This window comes from Callorhinus ursinus, unplaced genomic scaffold (assembly GCF_003265705.2).
Source record: "Callorhinus ursinus isolate GAN/ISIS: 27379988/994484 unplaced genomic scaffold, GSC_fseal_2.0 scaffold18, whole genome shotgun sequence".
NCBI lineage: Eukaryota > Metazoa > Chordata > Mammalia > Carnivora > Otariidae > Callorhinus > Callorhinus ursinus.
The window spans coordinates 388466-406312 of NW_027397080.1; the positions used below are offsets into that span (position 1 = coordinate 388466).

At 46.5% G+C, this 17847-nt stretch overlaps 1 protein-coding gene and 1 pseudogene across 3 annotated transcripts in view; one reads left to right on the forward strand and one right to left on the reverse strand.

Annotated features, from left to right (window-relative positions):
* The window catches only part of RAD54L (RAD54 like), a 28562-nt gene that overhangs the window by 1676 nt on the left and 9039 nt on the right, over positions 1-17847 (reverse strand). For 2 of the 3 annotated variants that reach the window (XM_025855933.2, XM_025855934.2), the window contains 14 exons: positions 17235-17295; positions 16168-16303; positions 15665-15734; positions 15274-15562; positions 14926-15050; positions 9605-9755; positions 6360-6486; positions 5234-5308; positions 4953-5083; positions 4297-4407; positions 4022-4145; positions 3588-3666; positions 3111-3290; positions 9-172 (listed from right to left, as the gene is read on the reverse strand). In XM_025855933.2, the coding sequence (XP_025711718.1) occupies positions 9-172; positions 3111-3290; positions 3588-3666; positions 4022-4145; positions 4297-4407; positions 4953-5083; positions 5234-5308; positions 6360-6486; positions 9605-9755; positions 14926-15050; positions 15274-15562; positions 15665-15734; positions 16168-16303; positions 17235-17295 (1823 nt within the window). The remainder of the gene's footprint in view (positions 1-8; positions 173-3110; positions 3291-3587; positions 3667-4021; positions 4146-4296; positions 4408-4952; positions 5084-5233; positions 5309-6359; positions 6487-9604; positions 9756-14925; positions 15051-15273; positions 15563-15664; positions 15735-16167; positions 16304-17234; positions 17296-17847) is intronic. The other variant, XM_073902668.1, reaches the window with a different exon arrangement.
* Positions 6640-6840, forward strand: LOC112811608 (large ribosomal subunit protein eL38 pseudogene; annotated as a pseudogene).

The window sequence follows — 17847 nt, forward strand, 5'->3', positions numbered from 1 at the left end:
CCACTCACCTGTCATGTGTGTCACTAAGGCTAGCCTCATCCAGGGTAAACAGCTCCTTCAGCTCGCCCAGAGAGAAGTGCCGCTCCACATCCTGCTCCTCATCCACCACACAGCTGCTCAGTGCCTTCTTGTGGCTCTGGCGCTGAAAGATCTTCTCCTCAATGGTTCCTGCCTGGGGTGGGGAGACCAAGGGATGCATGGCTAAGTCATCCCCAAACACAGCGGACAGGAAAACCTAGGGCTTGAAACTATAGCCACCCAAGAGAAGGGGAAATAAAACTACAAGTCCTATAGCCGCACGTCTGCTCAGCTGAGTCCATTTTCCCAGTCTATCTCTTGGGAACATAACTGGTACATGTCTGCTCACCCAGGGTATTTTCTGTACAAATGGAGGGTTTCATGGCCTGGCTACATTCCTTCAGAGTGAGCTGAGGTTTGCAGCAGCTTCACCAGAGCTCCACACCAAGCCCAGGTCTTTCTCACTCAATAAATATCATTAGGGTATCCTAGGCCAGGCCCTGTACACAAGGATACAAAGAAGAATCAAATATGATCCCTATTCTTGAGCTCATAGTCTAGTGGGAGAGACCTAAACTAATTGGTACAATAATAAAAACCTGTATATGATACCCAAGGGCCCACAAGAGGGATGGTAGAGGGAAGTGTTGGAAAGCTTGAAAGATTATCCTTGAGCTGAATCTTAAAAAATGAATAGATGGTTTACAAAGAAAGAAGGGAAAGCTCCTAGGTCCCACATAGGAACAAAGGAATAAGCCTGGTCTACTAGAGGACTGAGAACCTGAGCCTGTCTAGAGGATGGTGGTTGTAGTTAAGTTAAGTTAATGTAGTTAAGAGCTGGGATTGAGAAAATCAGCAGAGGTCATACTGAAGAAATATGGATGCTAGCCTGAAAGAGCTTGGCCTTGTCCTGTAAGTGATGAAAAGCAAAATCAGAATTTTTGTCACGTTCATTCTGGAAGCAGTATGTGAAAACAGGTTAAGACCAAAGGTAAAGAATCAGGAAGCTGCTGCAATATCCAAGTGAGAGAGGACTGTGACCTTAGCATGGGACAGAGAGGAAGGTTAAAGAAATTTCCAGAAGGTAAAAATCAATAGTAATTTGTCGTTAGGAGACAGAGAATGGTCCAGTAGGATGATACACAGGTTTGGGTTGGTTGGATAATGGAGCCATTACATGACAGAATTCAGAAAGCAAATGAATTTAGTCACCATGCATCCAAAGTGTTCATAAGACATGCAAGTGGAAATGTACAATAGGTGATGGAAATATGGGTCTAGAACTCATAAGAGTTCCAGGCTAAAAATTTAGAGATCTGTCAATATAATGAGTGTATGTAATCACAGAGGTAGGAAAACCAGATTACAATTTTATTTATTTATTTATTTAGATTTTATTTACTTATTTGAAGAGAGAGACACAGCGAGGGAACGAACACAAGCAGGGGGAGTGGGAGAGGGAGAAGCAGGCTCCCCGCAGAGCAGGAAGCCCGATGCAGGGCTCGATCCCAGGACCCTGGGATCATGACCTGAGCCGAAGGCAGATGCTTAACAACTGAGCCACCCAGGCGCCCCCCAGATTACAATTTTAAAGATTAGTGGTCAACAGTATCAGATACAGAGGAAAAATCAAGAGTTTCTTATTTTGGCAATTAGGAAGCCAATAGTACATTCAAAAGTAGGTTCAGGGGCATAAAGGGTCTGATGAATGAGTAGAAGATGAGGAAGTGAAGTTAATTGGTAGGCTTTGGAAAAATGTGACCATGAATGAATGGAAAGTAACACAAAGCAGTAGCTACAATTGGACAGAGGCTTAAGAAAATGTTTTAAGGTGAGAGCTACTTGAGCATGTTTACAGACCCAGGGAAGTAAAGGAGAACTTAACTGACTAAGAAAGGAAAGGATAGGAAAGAGTCTAGGGCAAAGCTAGAATGATGAGCCTCAAAAAAGAAGGAAATGATCTTCCTCGGAGATGGGAAGGGAAGAGCCAGGTGCAGAGATTTACGAAAGAGAGGCTAGAGAATTCAAGCCTGGTAGCCTACATTTTCTCTGTGAAGTACAAGACAACGTCTCTGCAAAAAGAACGAGAGACTGGGTTAGGTAAGAAACTTGAGGGAAGTGGTGAAGCCTTGAAGTGGCTGTTGAAAGAAACAAGATATGGCCCAGCCCAAAATGGAATATGTGAATTTGTGCTAGTGCTGATCTATACCTGCAAATTTTATCTGGTGCAGAAGCTGAAAACAGTTGTAATGATCCAAGTGGAGAAGGTTTTACAGAAAGAGTGGCTGAAAGGATGCATAGTAAGAATCAGGCCAAACAGAAAGAGAAGTCAAGCCAGACTGGGGGGAGGTGGGGTACTAGGGACATTAGTTTGAAGCAGATGTAGGAGGTATGAGAAAGCTGGAAGAACACGAAGTGAGAAGAGAATGACAGCTATTAAATTTTGGAACTATGTGTAGTTTTGGCACTATTAAAATTCTGGAGTGTGGTCTTGGGAGTAATTAAATGAGGGGGAGTTGAAGAGCTCACTTAAGAGAGGAGGTCAAGGAAACATGAAGGCCAGAGTGCTAAGGAACTGCATGGTCCTTGAGGTCCAGATGATCTGGGGGAAAAAAACGAAGGCGGGGCTGGTATCCGAAGTCATCAATGAATTAGGAAAATAGCATAGGATAGAGGACCGTAACAAGGAAGACAGTAGTCAAGTCCAATAAAAGAGAACCGTAGGGTGGATGGTCAGAGTGACGACTGAGAACGTGGAGAATGCCAGTACCTCTTCTTAGCCCCATGGACCCGTGGAGGCTAGTGACACAGCTGAGATCAGGGATGAGGGAAAGCAGGTGTCCTGTCAAAGGAAGGCGACCACGGGAGAGTTTGCTAACCTCTGAACACGTATCCAGGTGGCATAGTGAGGTTTTGAAGGAACTGGGTGGAGAGAGGAAGAACAGAAGAATAAAGGGCTCTGGCTAAGCCCATAGCCTGGCCACTGCTAGAGGCAGAGGGGACAGAGAGAGGTACTGAGAAACAACCCAAGATGGTCCTGAAGGTCTTGTTCCATGACCCACCCCTACTATGACCACTGTCACCCTCCTTACAGACAGTAGGCGATAGATATAGCAGGTCTTCTTTTGACCGTCACGCCAGATCCGGGCCATGGCTTGTTCATCATTGGCCGGGTTCCAGTCAGGGTCAAACATGACCAGTCGGTTAGCCCCGATGAGATTGAGGCCACAGCCTCCAGCTTTGCTGCTTAGCATGAAGACAAAGTCAGGGCTCTGGAAAGAGAGGAAGCAGGAGAAAAAGAATCTCTTGCAGCCCAGCAGACTATTCTCTCTCTCACGCATCTGTACTCTCATGCTGTAAGGACCACCGATACCGCCAACCTGTCTGCCTACCAATTTCCCAGCCCAGCCATCACCAACCAGCCTAACCCCACCACACCCACCAGAAAAGGGGTAAAAAACAAAACAATCAAAGAGACCCTAAAGCAGAGCACCCTTATAGCTTCTCTACCACCCCTGGATTCTGATGTTACTGCACTGGTAGTGTGGGGACAGGGGCTGTACATTTACCAATGGATTGTTAAAGCGCTCCACAACCTTGGCTCGCTTCTTAATGGACATTGTGCCATCCAAGCGGACATACAAGTACCTGAAGGAGAATCCAAAGATCAAAACCCAAGAAGGAAGCAGAGCCCTGCTCCCAAAGGAACGGAACTAACCATGCTTGAGGCTATTCATGTACAACCTGAGGCCCTAAACTCCCAAAGGGACAGGCAGGGAGCTAGAGGCCAGGAGTCCGTCCTCTGGGAGTACCTGAAGGACCAGGGGCTCTTCGGCTTAGAGACGGAGCTGGGACCGTTGCAGCAGTAAGAGAACAGGTATTTTCTGGGAAGACCCTACTATACCCACACCTTGGCCGCCATCCACCGGTCAGAACAGCTACTCTTCCTAGTGGGACGGTCGAGGAGACACTGCTTTGGCAAACTGATTAGGCTCTTCCCTACCTTCGGGCCCGGCAGAGCTTCTCAAAGAGGTCCAATGTCTGAGTGTAATTGGACACCAGCACTACTTTGTCACTGCTGCGGCTTCGGGTCACTGCCAGGATGTAATCAAGGACCAGCATCTTACCTAGAGAAATCAGCAACCGTTAGCCCCCAGCAGGCCATCCCAATGCCCATGGACTCTTACTCCTGATATCATGCCTTGAGATAAGGATACATCTAGCAAACAGAGACAATCTCCCACTCCTCCTCCCAGAGGAGCCCAAAGACTGGCTTACCTGACAGCTGGGGCTCTACAGCCTTGGAGCTATAACCAGGGGGGAATATTTCCAAAGCACCTTCAAAGCCATTCTCCTCTTCCACACACTTGTCATAGATTAGAGCTGGATCTGGGGGGTGGGGGGGTGGGGGAGAACGACACAAACCCACAAACAAAATGCAAAATGCCAGCTACAATGCTTTCGGGTGTTTCCACTTCAGTGCTCATTGGAAGCCCCTCTAGAAGCCTACCCAGCAGACCTTCCTCAGCACCAGACTTGCTTGGCCCCAAATCCCAGTATGCAGTCAGTTCCATCTGGGACCATCTTGCTCACCAGTGTGTTCTCCCAGCAAAAAGGGAACTATATCAGAGAGGGCAAGTTTGTTATTTTTCCCCCTGTCCAACATTTTATATGCACACGTGTGCGTACACATACTCACAGAGTCCCATATATCCCAAGCATCAAGCATGGGCTGGGCAGGGGATGAGCTGAACCTTCCAAAACAAAGGGTCTGGTTTACAGAGTACACAAGGTAGGGTTCATACCTCAGGGAGGGCTAGAATCACATGTGGCTTTCATGAGGACTCTAGACAAGTTTGGAAGGTGTCTAGACCATACAGGAGCCTACCCTCACTCACTCTTTCAGAGGAACCCAGGACATGGACCCAACTCACGATTACAAAGCTTCTTTAGTAAGGTGATGGAAGAAAGGGAAGACACACTCATCTTGCCCTCACGCAACTCTTCGGCAGGCTTGGCCTGTCTCAGAAACCTCTTGTATAATTCAGTTTGAAGGGGTGTCAGCCTGAAAAAAGGGCAGCTGGGTCAGTGGGAAAGGCTGGACCACACTTCTGCCCTGAAGACACTGTGAGAGCCCAGCCATGCCTCAAGGACTGAGCTTTTTTTTTTTTTTTTTAAACACACTCACTCTATACCCCTCAGTTGAGTTCAGTACCTACAACAAACCACCTGCTCAATCTTCACAGGCAGATATTTAGACAGGATATCAGATGTCCTCCGTATCAGACACCTGGGGAGACAGGATAAAAAGGCAAAAGGTTGGTAAAAATGCTATGCTAACTACTGGAATAAAAGCTACTACCCAAAGAATCCAAAAGACTATTTCTCTTCTGTAGTATCAAATGTCAGAGACCCATCAGCCCTATGGCAAAGATATCTTTATGAGGGTCTCAGTCAGGGGAATAAAGACCCTTTCAAACAATCTAGCTTACACTGACAACGCTTTGTCTTCTTCCTCAAAAGTTTAGCTGGTCTTCAAGAGAAGGCCAAGACCTCCCATTGAGCCTGGTGCTCAGACAGGGAAAGCAAGCAACAAACCACTAAGTCCTTAGGGGAGTTTCTACTTGCGCTTGCCCAAATACCACATGGCCCAAGGTTCAATGAAATTAAGCCCTTACCTCCTGGCAGACCAGGAAAGATAGGGATCGGGCACGTAAGGAGTAGCTCCTAAGAACTAGGAGTAGCTCCTAAGAACATAGTGACTGTCCTTCCTACCATCTAAAATCGGAGAGGGGGCAGGACTCCAGGATATAAATCATCAAATATATTACCTACAACAGAGGAGTCCCAAATGTACTTCTCCCCTGGATTATGCGGACCCTATGGAAAAGCCCTCTTAGTCTGGGAGCCACACCCATCCCTCAGATCTATTGCTACCTGTCCAGGAAGGCTGTGGGGCCTGAGAAGGGAAGCCTGGTGCTTCAGCTCTGAGATCAACTGACAGGAAGCTTCTGAAGCACTAACAATGCTCCAAGGGATATTTTGCTCAGGGAGTCAGGCAACATCAGAGAAGAGCTTCCTGAACAGGATGCTAAGCAGCCCCAAACCAGACTACAGGGCCCAGGCCAAGAAGCAAGCAGGGACTTGGCCTGCAAGACACCTCCATTTGTTCAGTGGCTCTGGTCAGGGCGCAGATCCCACTCCCTCGAATCCCAGCCCTCATAGGCCACGGCCCCGGAGGATGCCTTGGCTGACTCAGCAGGCAATTCTGATGACCTAACTTGGGGGGAAATCCTGAACAAAGGAGCTGCTGCCTAGTCCAGCCCCCACCCTGCCATTACCTATTCACAATGCTGGTGAGCTCCCGCAACCGCTCCTCTCCCAGCTGTCTGTCTGCCTCCCTGGCAGCTGCATCCCGACCCCTCAAGATTGGCAACTCAAAACGCTTCTTGAACTCATGGGCAGTTCCTAAGACAAGAGAGAAGGGAAAATTAAAGCACTAAAGAATGTAAATAAGAAAACCAAAGGGCAAGTCTCACTCTTTCCTGTCCTCGCTTCTAGTCACTTGCTGTGCCAGCCACACGCTCCCCCGGGGGCCCCTGGTAGCCATGCTAAGCAAAATTTGAAGAAATCAAGGACTTTCTGCTTACAGCCAGGCACAAGGATGCTAAATCTGTCAAGATCAAGAAACATAAGAATAATGTTAAGTTTAGAGTTTGATGCACCAGATACCTTTATACCTTGGTCATCACAGACAAGGAGAAGGCAGAGAAACTAAAGCAATCCCAGCTCCCAGGTTTGGCAGTGAAGGAGCTGAAATGAACCTGGCACACTGATTTGAACTGTATTAACATTTTTTTAATTAAAAAAAAAAAGTGTAAAAAAGGAATGATTAGCCCACTACCAACAGTGGCAGGCTACTTTGTTACAGACCACTTTCCTGTCAAGAACAAAGCTAGACAAACCATTGCCAATCTCTGAACAGATCAGAGAGCTACCAAAGCAAGTGGGGACTTGACAGGACATATAGACAGATTTAAACTCAAATATATAACTAATTACATTAAATATAAGTGGACCAATAATCCAATTAAAAAGACAATACAACTGTCAGACTGGATTTTTTTTAAAGCCCATCTATATGCTGCTTATAAGAGATGAAGTAGCATGTATCAGTGCAATGAAGTACCAATACCTGCTACAATATGGACAAAACGTTACACTAAGAAGCCAAACACAAAGGTCAGATATTGTATAATTCCATTTATATGCAATGTCCAGAATAGGCCAGTCCATAGAGACAGAAAGCAGATTGGCGATTGTCAGAGTTTAAGGGAAAGGAGAAATAGGGAGTGACTGCTTAATGGGTATAGGGTTTTCTTTTGGCCAGGAATAAAAAAAGTCAGATATCTCACAAATGAGGATCTCAAATGGCCAATAAACATATTAAAAGGTGTTCAACTTTATTCAACATTACGCAAATGCTATCATGAAACACCCACCAAAATGACTAAAATTTTAAAAAATTTCTCTTAAGATAAAAATGGGTGATGATATAAAAGCAGAGGTCGGCAAACTACAGACATGGGCCAGGCACCTGTTTCTGTAAATAAAGTTTTATTAGAATACAACCATGCCCATTCATTTACATTCAATGGCTGCTTTCATGCTACAAGAGCAGAGCTGAGTACTTATAACAGAGACAGTATGGCCTGCCAAGTCTAAAATACTATCTAGCCCCTTAAGAAAAAATGTGCCGACCTCTGATGTAGAGACACGAATTCTCCTATACTACTGGCACAATCGCTATCTACTAGAGCTGAACACATGCATAACATATGACCCAGCGATTCCACTTGTAGGACAGAGAATGCATATTTACACAAGACAAACGCACACTATGCTCAAGGAAAGACATACAAGAATGTTCACAGCACCATTACTCAAAAGAATAAAAAACTGGAAACTCGGGACGCCTGGGTGGCTCAGTCGTTAAGTGTCTGCCTTCAGCTCAGGTCATGATCCCAGGACCCTGGGATTGAGCCCTACATCGGGCTCCCTGCTCCGCGGGAAGCCTGCTTCTCCCTCTCCCACTCCCCCTGCTTGTGTGTTCCCTCTCTCGCTGTCTCTCTCTCTGTCAAATAAATAAATAAAAATCTTTAAAAAACAAAACAAAAAAACCTGGAAACTCAACTACCCATCAACAGAACAGATAAATAAATTCTGGTATATTCATAAAAATGGAATAGTATTGGAGCACGTGGGTGGCTCAGTTGGGTTAAGCATCCAACTCTTGATTTTGGCTCCGGTGGTGATCTCAGGGTTATGGGATGGAGCCCCGCATCACACTTGTGCTGGACGAGGAGCCTAAGATTTTCTTGACCCCTCTCCCTCTGCCTTTCTGCTCCCCTCTCTTAAAAACAAACAAACAAAAAAAAAACACAAAAGGAACAGTATACAAAGAAGAAAACAAACTACCGCCACGAGCAACAACATGGATGACTCTCATAAACATAATGTTGAACAAAAAAAGAAACCAGATGTCAAGGAATATATACTGTATTATTCCATTTACATAAAGTCAAAAATAGGCAAAAACCAAACTCAAGTGTCAAAAGAGTGTTCACTTCTAGGGGAAAAGGAGAGAACAGTGATTAGAAGGGGGTGCTGCTAGGGGTGCCTGGGTGGCTCAGTTGGTTGGGCATCTGACTCCTGATTCTGGCTCAGGTCACAATCTCAGGGTCGTGGGACTGAGCCCCACATTGGGCTCCGTGCTCAGCGTAGAGTCTGCTTGGGATTCTCTCTGTCCCTCTCCCTCTGCCCCTCCCCACTCATGCTCTCTCTAAAGAAATAAAATCTGGAAAAAAAAAAAAAAAAAAAGGGTTCCTGCAGAGATGGTGGCAGTAATTGATCTGATAGTTGTTACACAAATGTGTTCACTTTATGAAATCTTACTGCTTAGCTGGTTCTCGCCTAAAGTTATCTTCCTGAGCACTGGCAAGTTGGGGTGGCACTAACAAACCCTCCCACATATATTTATGTGCAAGAACTACCCACCTGTGGTTGCCAGAGGCTGGGGGAATGGGACAGGGGGAGTTATTATTTAATGGGTAGAGGTTCAGATCTGCAAGATAAAAAAAGTTCTGGAGATGGATGGTGGTGATGGTTGCACAACAATGTAAGCATATTTAATGACACCGAATTGTACACTAGAAGTAGTTAAGAAACAAAAATTGCCCAAGACAGTCTGCTCCGAGGCCAAAGCTCTTGAGGCAGCTAGGATCTGATGAGCAAAAAATGCCTACGGGTAGTGTTTCCATCCCCAGCTCATAGTGACACTACATTGGGCATAGCCCTACCACCTCTGTGGTGGAAAAATGGCTGGCATGGGCCTTGCTGAGTTGTTCAGTAGAAACAAGGTCTCCCAATGGCTAAGCTACTCCCTGACAAAAGAAGTCTTCCTACAAGAGTGCCTAGTGACCTACATATAACTAGCATTCTCCCCTCTCTCTCTTCAGCTAGAGTTACACTCCCAAGGCCAAAGCAAGACTCCTCTCCAATGTAGCAGACAAGGCTGGTTTCTTACCCAGAATGCCTGAATTAACAAAATGTACCAAGCTGAAATACTCAAGGAGATCGTTCTGGATGGGGGTCCCGGAGATAAGCACCCGCCGGCTGGTGTTCAAGCTGTCCAGTGCCTGGTAAGTCTGATTCTCAGAGTTCTTAAGTCTGTGTCCCTGCAAGGAAATTAATTCTCACTTAGGCCTGGGCATGATGTGGCAAAGTCCTGTGTAGACAGGAAAAGAGGAATCATAAACATTACAGGTCCTGGGGCCTTGGGAACTGAGCAGGATACAGCAAGAGTGAGAATTTACCTGCCTTCTTAGGGAGAAAAGTCAGGCTCAAGAGACAGACCTTCAGTTTCCAGACCATCAGTGCTACATTCATAAAGCAAGGATTCCCTCGACTCCGTTACCTCCCCTCGTTTTCCCTGCCCCAACCTCCAGAGCCTTAGCAGCCTGCTTATCCTCTTCAGAGACATTCAGCCATGTTCTATTCTAGACCCCTGTTTTCAGGGAATCCTCCCCTCCCCATCAGCCCAACCAACCCAGAATCTACTGAGCCAGGGGCCTTCTGAATTGGTTTACAGGCCATGTCTATGCTGTCAGAGCTAAAGGGACTTAGGCCAGGCTCCTCCTTCCCTCACCCTGCAGAATCCACAGCTCACATACCTGAAGAGCCTCTCTCTGCCTTCCTCTGCATCTGTACCCCAATCTCTATTCTCCGTCACTCACCCCTCATACACACCACTGTTACTTCTCTCTTTTTTAAGGCTTTTTCAAGAAAGTTGTAAAGAACCCTATTGTCTTTCCTCTTTCCCCAAGAACCACATGGGCAAGATCAGGCCTGTGCCTCTTCCATCCGAAGTCCCCCATTTCAGCCCGTAGCGGGCAAGGCATTTGAAACACAACCACCCGTGAAAGAATGAACAAACAAGTCAGCATGCTCCCCCTCTGGTCAGCCTTGTACAATGCAATTAAACACAGACCCTCCACCGACCCTCCAGTCTCTAGAATCAAGTCCAAGCTCCTTAGTTTAGCACTTCTCAGTAAAGCCCTAGGTATCTTCTCTGACAACTCTCAACAGCTTGTCTTAGTTCTCCTCCCCACTCCTAATGCTGGATTTCCTTAGGTCTCTTTGCCCATGCCATTCCTCTGCCCAGTTTCTCTCCCAAAGGCAAATTCCTCAAATGTCACCTCCTATGCAAAGTCTTCCTCAATGACCCCAGGCTGTTGGTCTCTCCCACTTCCACGCTCCTATGGCACCCTGTGACATAATACCTGTTTACTGAATCTTTTCAAAGTGCCAGCCACTGTACTATTAAGAAGCACTTCCCTATAGTCTCTTCTATAATCCAGGTAATAATCAGATAAGTGGGAATTGTAATACCTATTTCAGAGAAAATGAAGTTCAGCGAGGTGAACAGTTATCCCAAATCACACTGGTAGAAAGCAGAACTAGGATTTGAACTCAGGTCTTTGTGATTCCAAAGTGTGGGCAGTGCACTCCCCTGCCGCTCACCTACTGCTATACATACTAGAGCACTACTCATACTCTACTTAATCTCCCCAGCTAGACAAGGACTTCTTAAGGCAGAGACCATGTCAGACTTACCTTTATATAACTTGGTGCCTAGGACAGAGCCCCACACAGAGAACTGCTCAGTAAATGTTTGTTGAATGAAATGAATGAATAACCACCACTGCTATTAAAGAAGAATTAGACCTGGGGCACCTGGGTGGCTCAGTTGGTTAAGCGGCTGCCTTCGGCTCAGGTCATGATCCTAGAGTCCCGGGATCGAGTCCCGCATCGGACACCCTGCTCAGCAGGGAGTCTGCTTCTCCCTCTGACTCTCCCCCCCTCATGCTCTCTCTCTCTCTCTCATTCTCTCTCTCAAATGAATAAATAAAATCTTTAAAAATAAAAAAAAAAAGAATTAGACCTAGAATTTTAAACTTTGAAAACGACTGGATGACTGGATGTTGTATACCTAAAACTAATAATGTTATATGTCAATTACATCTCAATTTAAAAATATTTTTTAAGACATCCAAAACAAAAAAATAAAAAAACTAGAGGCTCCAAGCTCTAGCCCTGAAACAGAGAAGGCTGAGACTCTGGAGCCTAAGAGGGAAATGAAACTTGTGAGGAAATTACCCAAAAGACCCTAGGGAAATAGGTGTCAACAACTGGGTCCCTCTCAACTGAAGCTCCCTGAGGGCAGGCATCATGGGACCCCCAGGACCTGACACACAACAGGCACTTAATAAATAACCCAATAAATGAACTGAGCTGACACAATATCCCTGTGGGTCTCTGGAAGGGAAAGCCAATCCCAACTCCCTATGGGAATACCCGGGCTCCAGACCCACTTCCTCCCACCAATACCCAGAGATTTTTTTTTTTTTTTTAAGATTTTATCTATTTATTTGAGAGAGAGAGAGACAGTGAGAGAGGGAACACAAGCAGGGGGAGTGGGAGAGGGAGAAGCAGGCTTCCCGCTGAGCAGGGAGCCTGATGTGGGGCTCGATCCCAGGACCCTGGGATCATGACCTGAACCTAAGACAGACAATGAAAGAGACACCCAGGAGCCCCCACCCAGAGATTTAAAACCCAAACTCTGGGGTGCCTGGCTGGTTCAGTCAGAAGAGTGTGCTACTCTTGACCTCAGGGTCATGAGTTCAAGCCCCATGCTGGGTGTAGAGATTGCTTAAAAATAAAATCTTTCTTTTTTCCTTTTTTTTTTTTTTTTTTTTAAAGTAGGCTCCATACCCAGTGCAAAGCCCAAGGCAGGGCCTAAACTCACGACCCTGAGATCAAGACCTGAGCTGAGATCAAGAGTCAGATACTCAACTGACTGAGCCACCTAGGCGCCCTAAAAATAAAATCTTTTAAAAAAATAAAAGCCAAACTCTGGCAACTGAGCAATTCAAACGTTTGGCCAGATGAAAAGTTGTCAAAGCTCTTATTAATAAGCTACTGCTGAATTTCTGTTCTGGCAGGGTTCTCCACGTATCCTTTTTAAAAACAAAAAATGATACCATGATTAAATACCACTTTTCTCTCTGAAACATGAGCCCTACGAGTAGCATTCTTGTTTTTTATGCATTTCCCCAGCATGTTTCTTCTGACTTGCCATGTGTTCTAGATCTTATAAAAGAACATATATGGGTCTGGAGAAGGCACACATTCCTCTATCCATGCCTAAGCCACGCTTCCTACACCAAGTTTTGTGATTATATCCAAGGCAGTAAGGGATAAGAGCCAGGTCTTAAAATCTCAGGCCTGGATTCAAGTCCCAGCTCACTAGGTCCTGGCAGGGGCAACTGGGCAAGTCATCACACTTCTCCTAACCTCCAAAACTGAGATGATGACAACAATGTCAATCCCTCACCTATTCATATACTTTACAAAACACTTCCATACATCTCTCTTGATCTGGACCACATCCTTTTCAGGTAGACCCTGTGCCACCCACTCACTGTATGGAAGTGACAGTCTCCGAGCAGTCTCATCTGCACAGGCTGCTTACAAGAAGCAGAACCAAGGCTGAGCCCAAGTCTTCTGACTTGCCCTAACTCAGATTACTGTAAGGACCAAAGATTTTGTACACAGAGTTATTATGCAGCACTTCTGTGTGCCAGAGAGAAGCATCAGCTAGGAGGGAGCATCGCGGATGCTGGGAGCATGAAAGCCAGGGGTAGCATCTTCCCTTTCCAGGATCTGAATGGGACAAACTGACAAACTCCTCCTAGAGTAGGCCGACTGTCTTTCAGGACTGGCTTCCTTGTGTCTCTGACAATTGACAAATTGCTGGAAAAAAAAGGCAGATGAGTAAAAAGGAGGGCCAGGATGCTGTAGTGTGGCAAGAAGCAGCCTAGTCCCCTCTGCCCTGCAGAGTCAGCTTGCAAAACAGGACAGAATGAGAAAGAAAAGAAACACTACAGAGCAGAAGAAAGTCTAGATGGGCCAGGGCCCTGAGCTCTATAGGGTTATCACACATATAACCCACCCCAACCTGCTAAACCCTTTACTTTTACCAGAAAGAACAGCCCTTCGAGCTGTCACAGGTTGGTACACATGCCAGACAATGATGGACTCTTTATTAAGGACAAAAGCCCAATTGGGAAAGAGATCCTAACTAGCAAGCATGGCATCCCAAAAGTAAGCCTTTCTTCTCTGTAACCTCCCCAAAAGTCCCTCAGATACTGAGCTAACCTGTAGTTCCCAGAGCATAGTCAGGCTTGCCAATCAGTTGACAAACGGGGCCAAGTCTTTCAGCCATCTCTCCACTAAAGCCCCAGGGGTGTGCAAAGTGGCCTTCACTCTTCCCAAGAGGTGCAAACAATGGTAGCAGCCTCAGCATAGCCAAACACCCTGAAAACCTGGAAAATTCTTTATACCGGGAAGTTCCCGGCCACCCTGCCTTTCTAGGTAGTAGCACCTCTACCACCATTCATGCATAGTGGTGGAAAAGGCTAGTAAGTAACTATTACCACATTTCCCTTTGTCCCAGAGAGTCAACACAGACTACTCTAAGGTGTATGGACTGTCCACACTGGGCTTTCCTACCTGTGTTTCTGTTCACATGCATCCCCCCTAGCCTCCAACAAAAAAAAGTCTTATGACAACTACCAGTCTTATGAACATACCAGGCACTATAAGAGCTTTCCCTCATTCACCTCATTTAATCCTCACAATAATCCCATGAAACAAATGATTACCCCACTTTACTGACTCAGAAACAGAGGCTCAGGTGGTTAAGTGACTTGTCCGAGATCATTTCACTGTAAGTAGAAGAGCCAGAATTTGAATAAAAGTCTGACTCCAGAACCTATTCCCCTAAACACTGTACCGTGTCTCTCCACCCATCCAAATCCCTCTCATCCTTCAAAGTCTTTCCCTGGTCTAAGAATACTATCTAGAGGCACAAAACCAAACCTCACCCTCCTTGGAGTTCCAAGCACTGCTTAATCCCTATTGGCAGATTTGGTGTCAAGGGCTCTGCCTCTCACTTGCATCCCCTAAGGCAACAAATTCTGTCCTTAATATTCCGAGAAGACTGGGGCGCCTGGGTGGCTCAGTCAGTTGAGTGTCTGCCTTTGGCTCAGGTCATGATCTCGGGGTCCTGGGATCGAGGCCGGGTCAGGTTCCCTGTTCAGTGGGGAGTCTGCTTCTCTCCCCCACACTCATCCCACTCATGCGCTCTCTTGCGCTCTCTCAAATGAATAAATAAAATCTAAAAAAAATTGCCCAGTGACACACAGGCCTTGGATGGCAGTTCTTAGTGAGGAGATTTCAACACTTTCCTCTACCAGGACTCGCAGACTGCTGAAAGTCAAGTACCTCGTCACATATGACCAGCCCAACACTCCCTTTCTGGAGGACTCCAACATGAAGGCGGAATGTCTCATAGGAAATGATGAGGATGGGAGAAGGAACTCGGGCTCCACGCTGGTTCATGAATCCTTCTACAACAGAAAACACGTGAAGGGAACAAATCTTAGAATATCTTAAAGAAAAAAGTTTGATAGTTCTTTAATTTAGCCTGGAAATAACCATTTCCACTATTTTGCATGGGAATTCTCTTCTACCCCCTCATTGCCCTCAGCCTGCTGCCCATCAGAGAGCATACACACAAGGAAAGAGCAGGTTACATGGAAGAGCACAGCCAACTCTGTTAAGGCTCCGTACCCAGCTTTTGGTCTATCTCGTCCTTAGAGCCTCCGTCAATGGCCAGAGGTTGGATCCTCCCTCCAAGCCATTTCCCAACTTCATTGTACCAGTTCCTCACTAGGCTGGAGGGTGACACCACCATTGCCTTGTCAATTTCTGGTTTGCACTCTGGACTCTGGCGCAAAAGTGTCCACATCAACGTGATGCACTGCAGCGTCTTGCCCAGGCCCATCTCATCAGCCATGATGCAGCCGTGGCTGCCAGGGATGCGCCGGCTGGTGACACACTCCCACAGGAACTTCACTCCCTGGGGAATAACAGCACTCAGGCCACTCTGGCATCCACATTGCTGCTGCCCCAGGGATGGCAGTCTCCCAGCCCATACCTCTTTCCCCCCAACCCCCTTTACCTCTCTCTGATGAGGCCGCAAGACCTTACTGAGGATAGGATCAACAACCACATGGACAGGGAGTTTTTCCCTGAGGAAACACAGCAAAGAAAACATGGAGCTCAGATAAGCACAAGGGTACGCCCTCAGGAAGTCGTGTCCAGCTGATCCAGAGGCCGCTGCCTGAGAGGGCCTTCGTGGCCTGCTAATCAAACCATAGCAACTTTTGCTCCAAGAGTTAGAAAGTGAGGAGAGGGTTCCCTATGTCATCAATCCCTCCTGCTCCCCTGAGCAAGCTTGGCAGGAAGGGTGAGGAACCTCCAACAACTGGACATGCCCACAAGCTTCCCCACGCACTCTCCTTCCCCACCTACCCACTCTCTGGATGGTGATGCGGTGGTCATGACAGCACTCTGAAAACATGCCAGTCCCAAGGAAAAATCACACCACAATGCCCTCTGCCCTTCTAGGTATGTGCACTTAACAGAAGACCAGACCTGCTCAAGAAATACCAATGTACATACTTGTCAAGCTTCAGCTGGTCCTGGGCGCTCAGCAGGGGAGGCTCGTACAAAACCAAGGCACCTTCTTCCAAGGGGTCATGGAGGGCCCGGCGGACCCCAGCCCTTTTGAGGCCCAATGCCCGAGAGCCCAGAGGACCTAGAAACCAACAATCTGTCACCTGAGCCTCTATATTGAAGAGATCAGCAGGACCAGCTCAAATGCCTATCCTTCACATAACTTGTCCTAAGCTTGCATATGACCTTCTCTCTCCCAAAACCCAGCTGCGCACCTCTATCTGACCATTATCCCAGTCTGCCTCAGATCAGAGTTCTTCCCATTTTACTTCTCCCATTTAACTATAAACTTCTGGAGGGTTGGGTCTTGTTCATCTCAAGTCAAGCCTAGAAAGGTCTTGGGCGCCTGGGTGGCTCAGTTGGTTAAGCGACTGCCTTCAGCTCAGGTCATGATCCTGGAGTCCCGGGATCGAGTCCCACATGGGGCTCCCTGCTCAGCAGAGAGTCTGCTTCTCCCTCTGACCCTCTTCCCTCTCGTGCTCTCTAACTCTCATTCTCTCTCTCAAATAAATAAACAAAATCTTTAAAAAAAATTTTTTTTAAATAAATAAATAAATAAAGCCTAGAAAGGTCTAGAACCCAAAGGGGCCCTTCAAGACAGAGAGCTCTTGAGAGTTGGCCTCCTCCCTCCCCAGCCCCAGTTTTAGCACAATGCTATGTCCTACACAGAACCCAGGTTTCATTCAATCTGAGTGAATTTAGTAGCATCTCGTTTCTGAGGTTGACTATCTGAGGCCATCAGCCACCGGGGCCCACCAAAAGCTTCCCAAGCACTGGCATACCCCCACCCCCCAAGAAGATGAGGGGCAGTTAGTCATGGCAGGCCTTGCTGAAGCTATCAAACACAGCCTACATGCAGGCCTCTAGAGTGTTGCCCCCACACACCATCACCACTGGCCTGGCATCTTCAATTCCAAGGTAAGCATGTATTTACAAAAGCAGAGGTTTTAAATTATTCAGATACATTCACACATGACTGATTCAAAAAAATAGGAAAGTATCCATTTTTTTACCTTGATAATTTGGAATGGGGATTTTAAAAGGCTTTGACAAAATGCTTCGAATAAAGGCTTCCTAAAAACAGAAAGAAGAAACAGGGATTTAGGACTGATTAAAGAGGTTATGGGATAATATTTTTACAAATGCAGTCTAAAATGCCTATTTAGGGGCACCTGGGTGGCTTAGTCAGTTGAGCATCTGACTCATATTCAGTCGGGTCATGATCTGGGGGTCATGGATTGAGCCCCACATCAGGTTCCGTGTTCAGTGGAGTATCTGCTTGAGATTCTCTCCCTCCCTCTCCCTCTGCCCCTCCCCAACTCGCACCCGCTTTCTTGCTCTCTAAAATAAATAAATCTTTTTTTTAAAGATTTTATTTATTTACTTGAGAGAAAGTGAGTGAGCACAGCAGGGGGAGCGGCAGAGGGAGAAGCAGGTTCCCCACTGAGCAGGGAGCCCAATGCAAGGCTCGATCCCAGGACCCTAAGATCATGACCTGAGCCGAAGGCAGAAGCTTAACCGACTGAGCCACCCAGGCGCCCCTAAAATAAATAAATCGTTTTTAAAAAAATTTAAAATAACAACATGCCTATTTAAAGATAATACATTCAGGGGCACCAGGAGGCC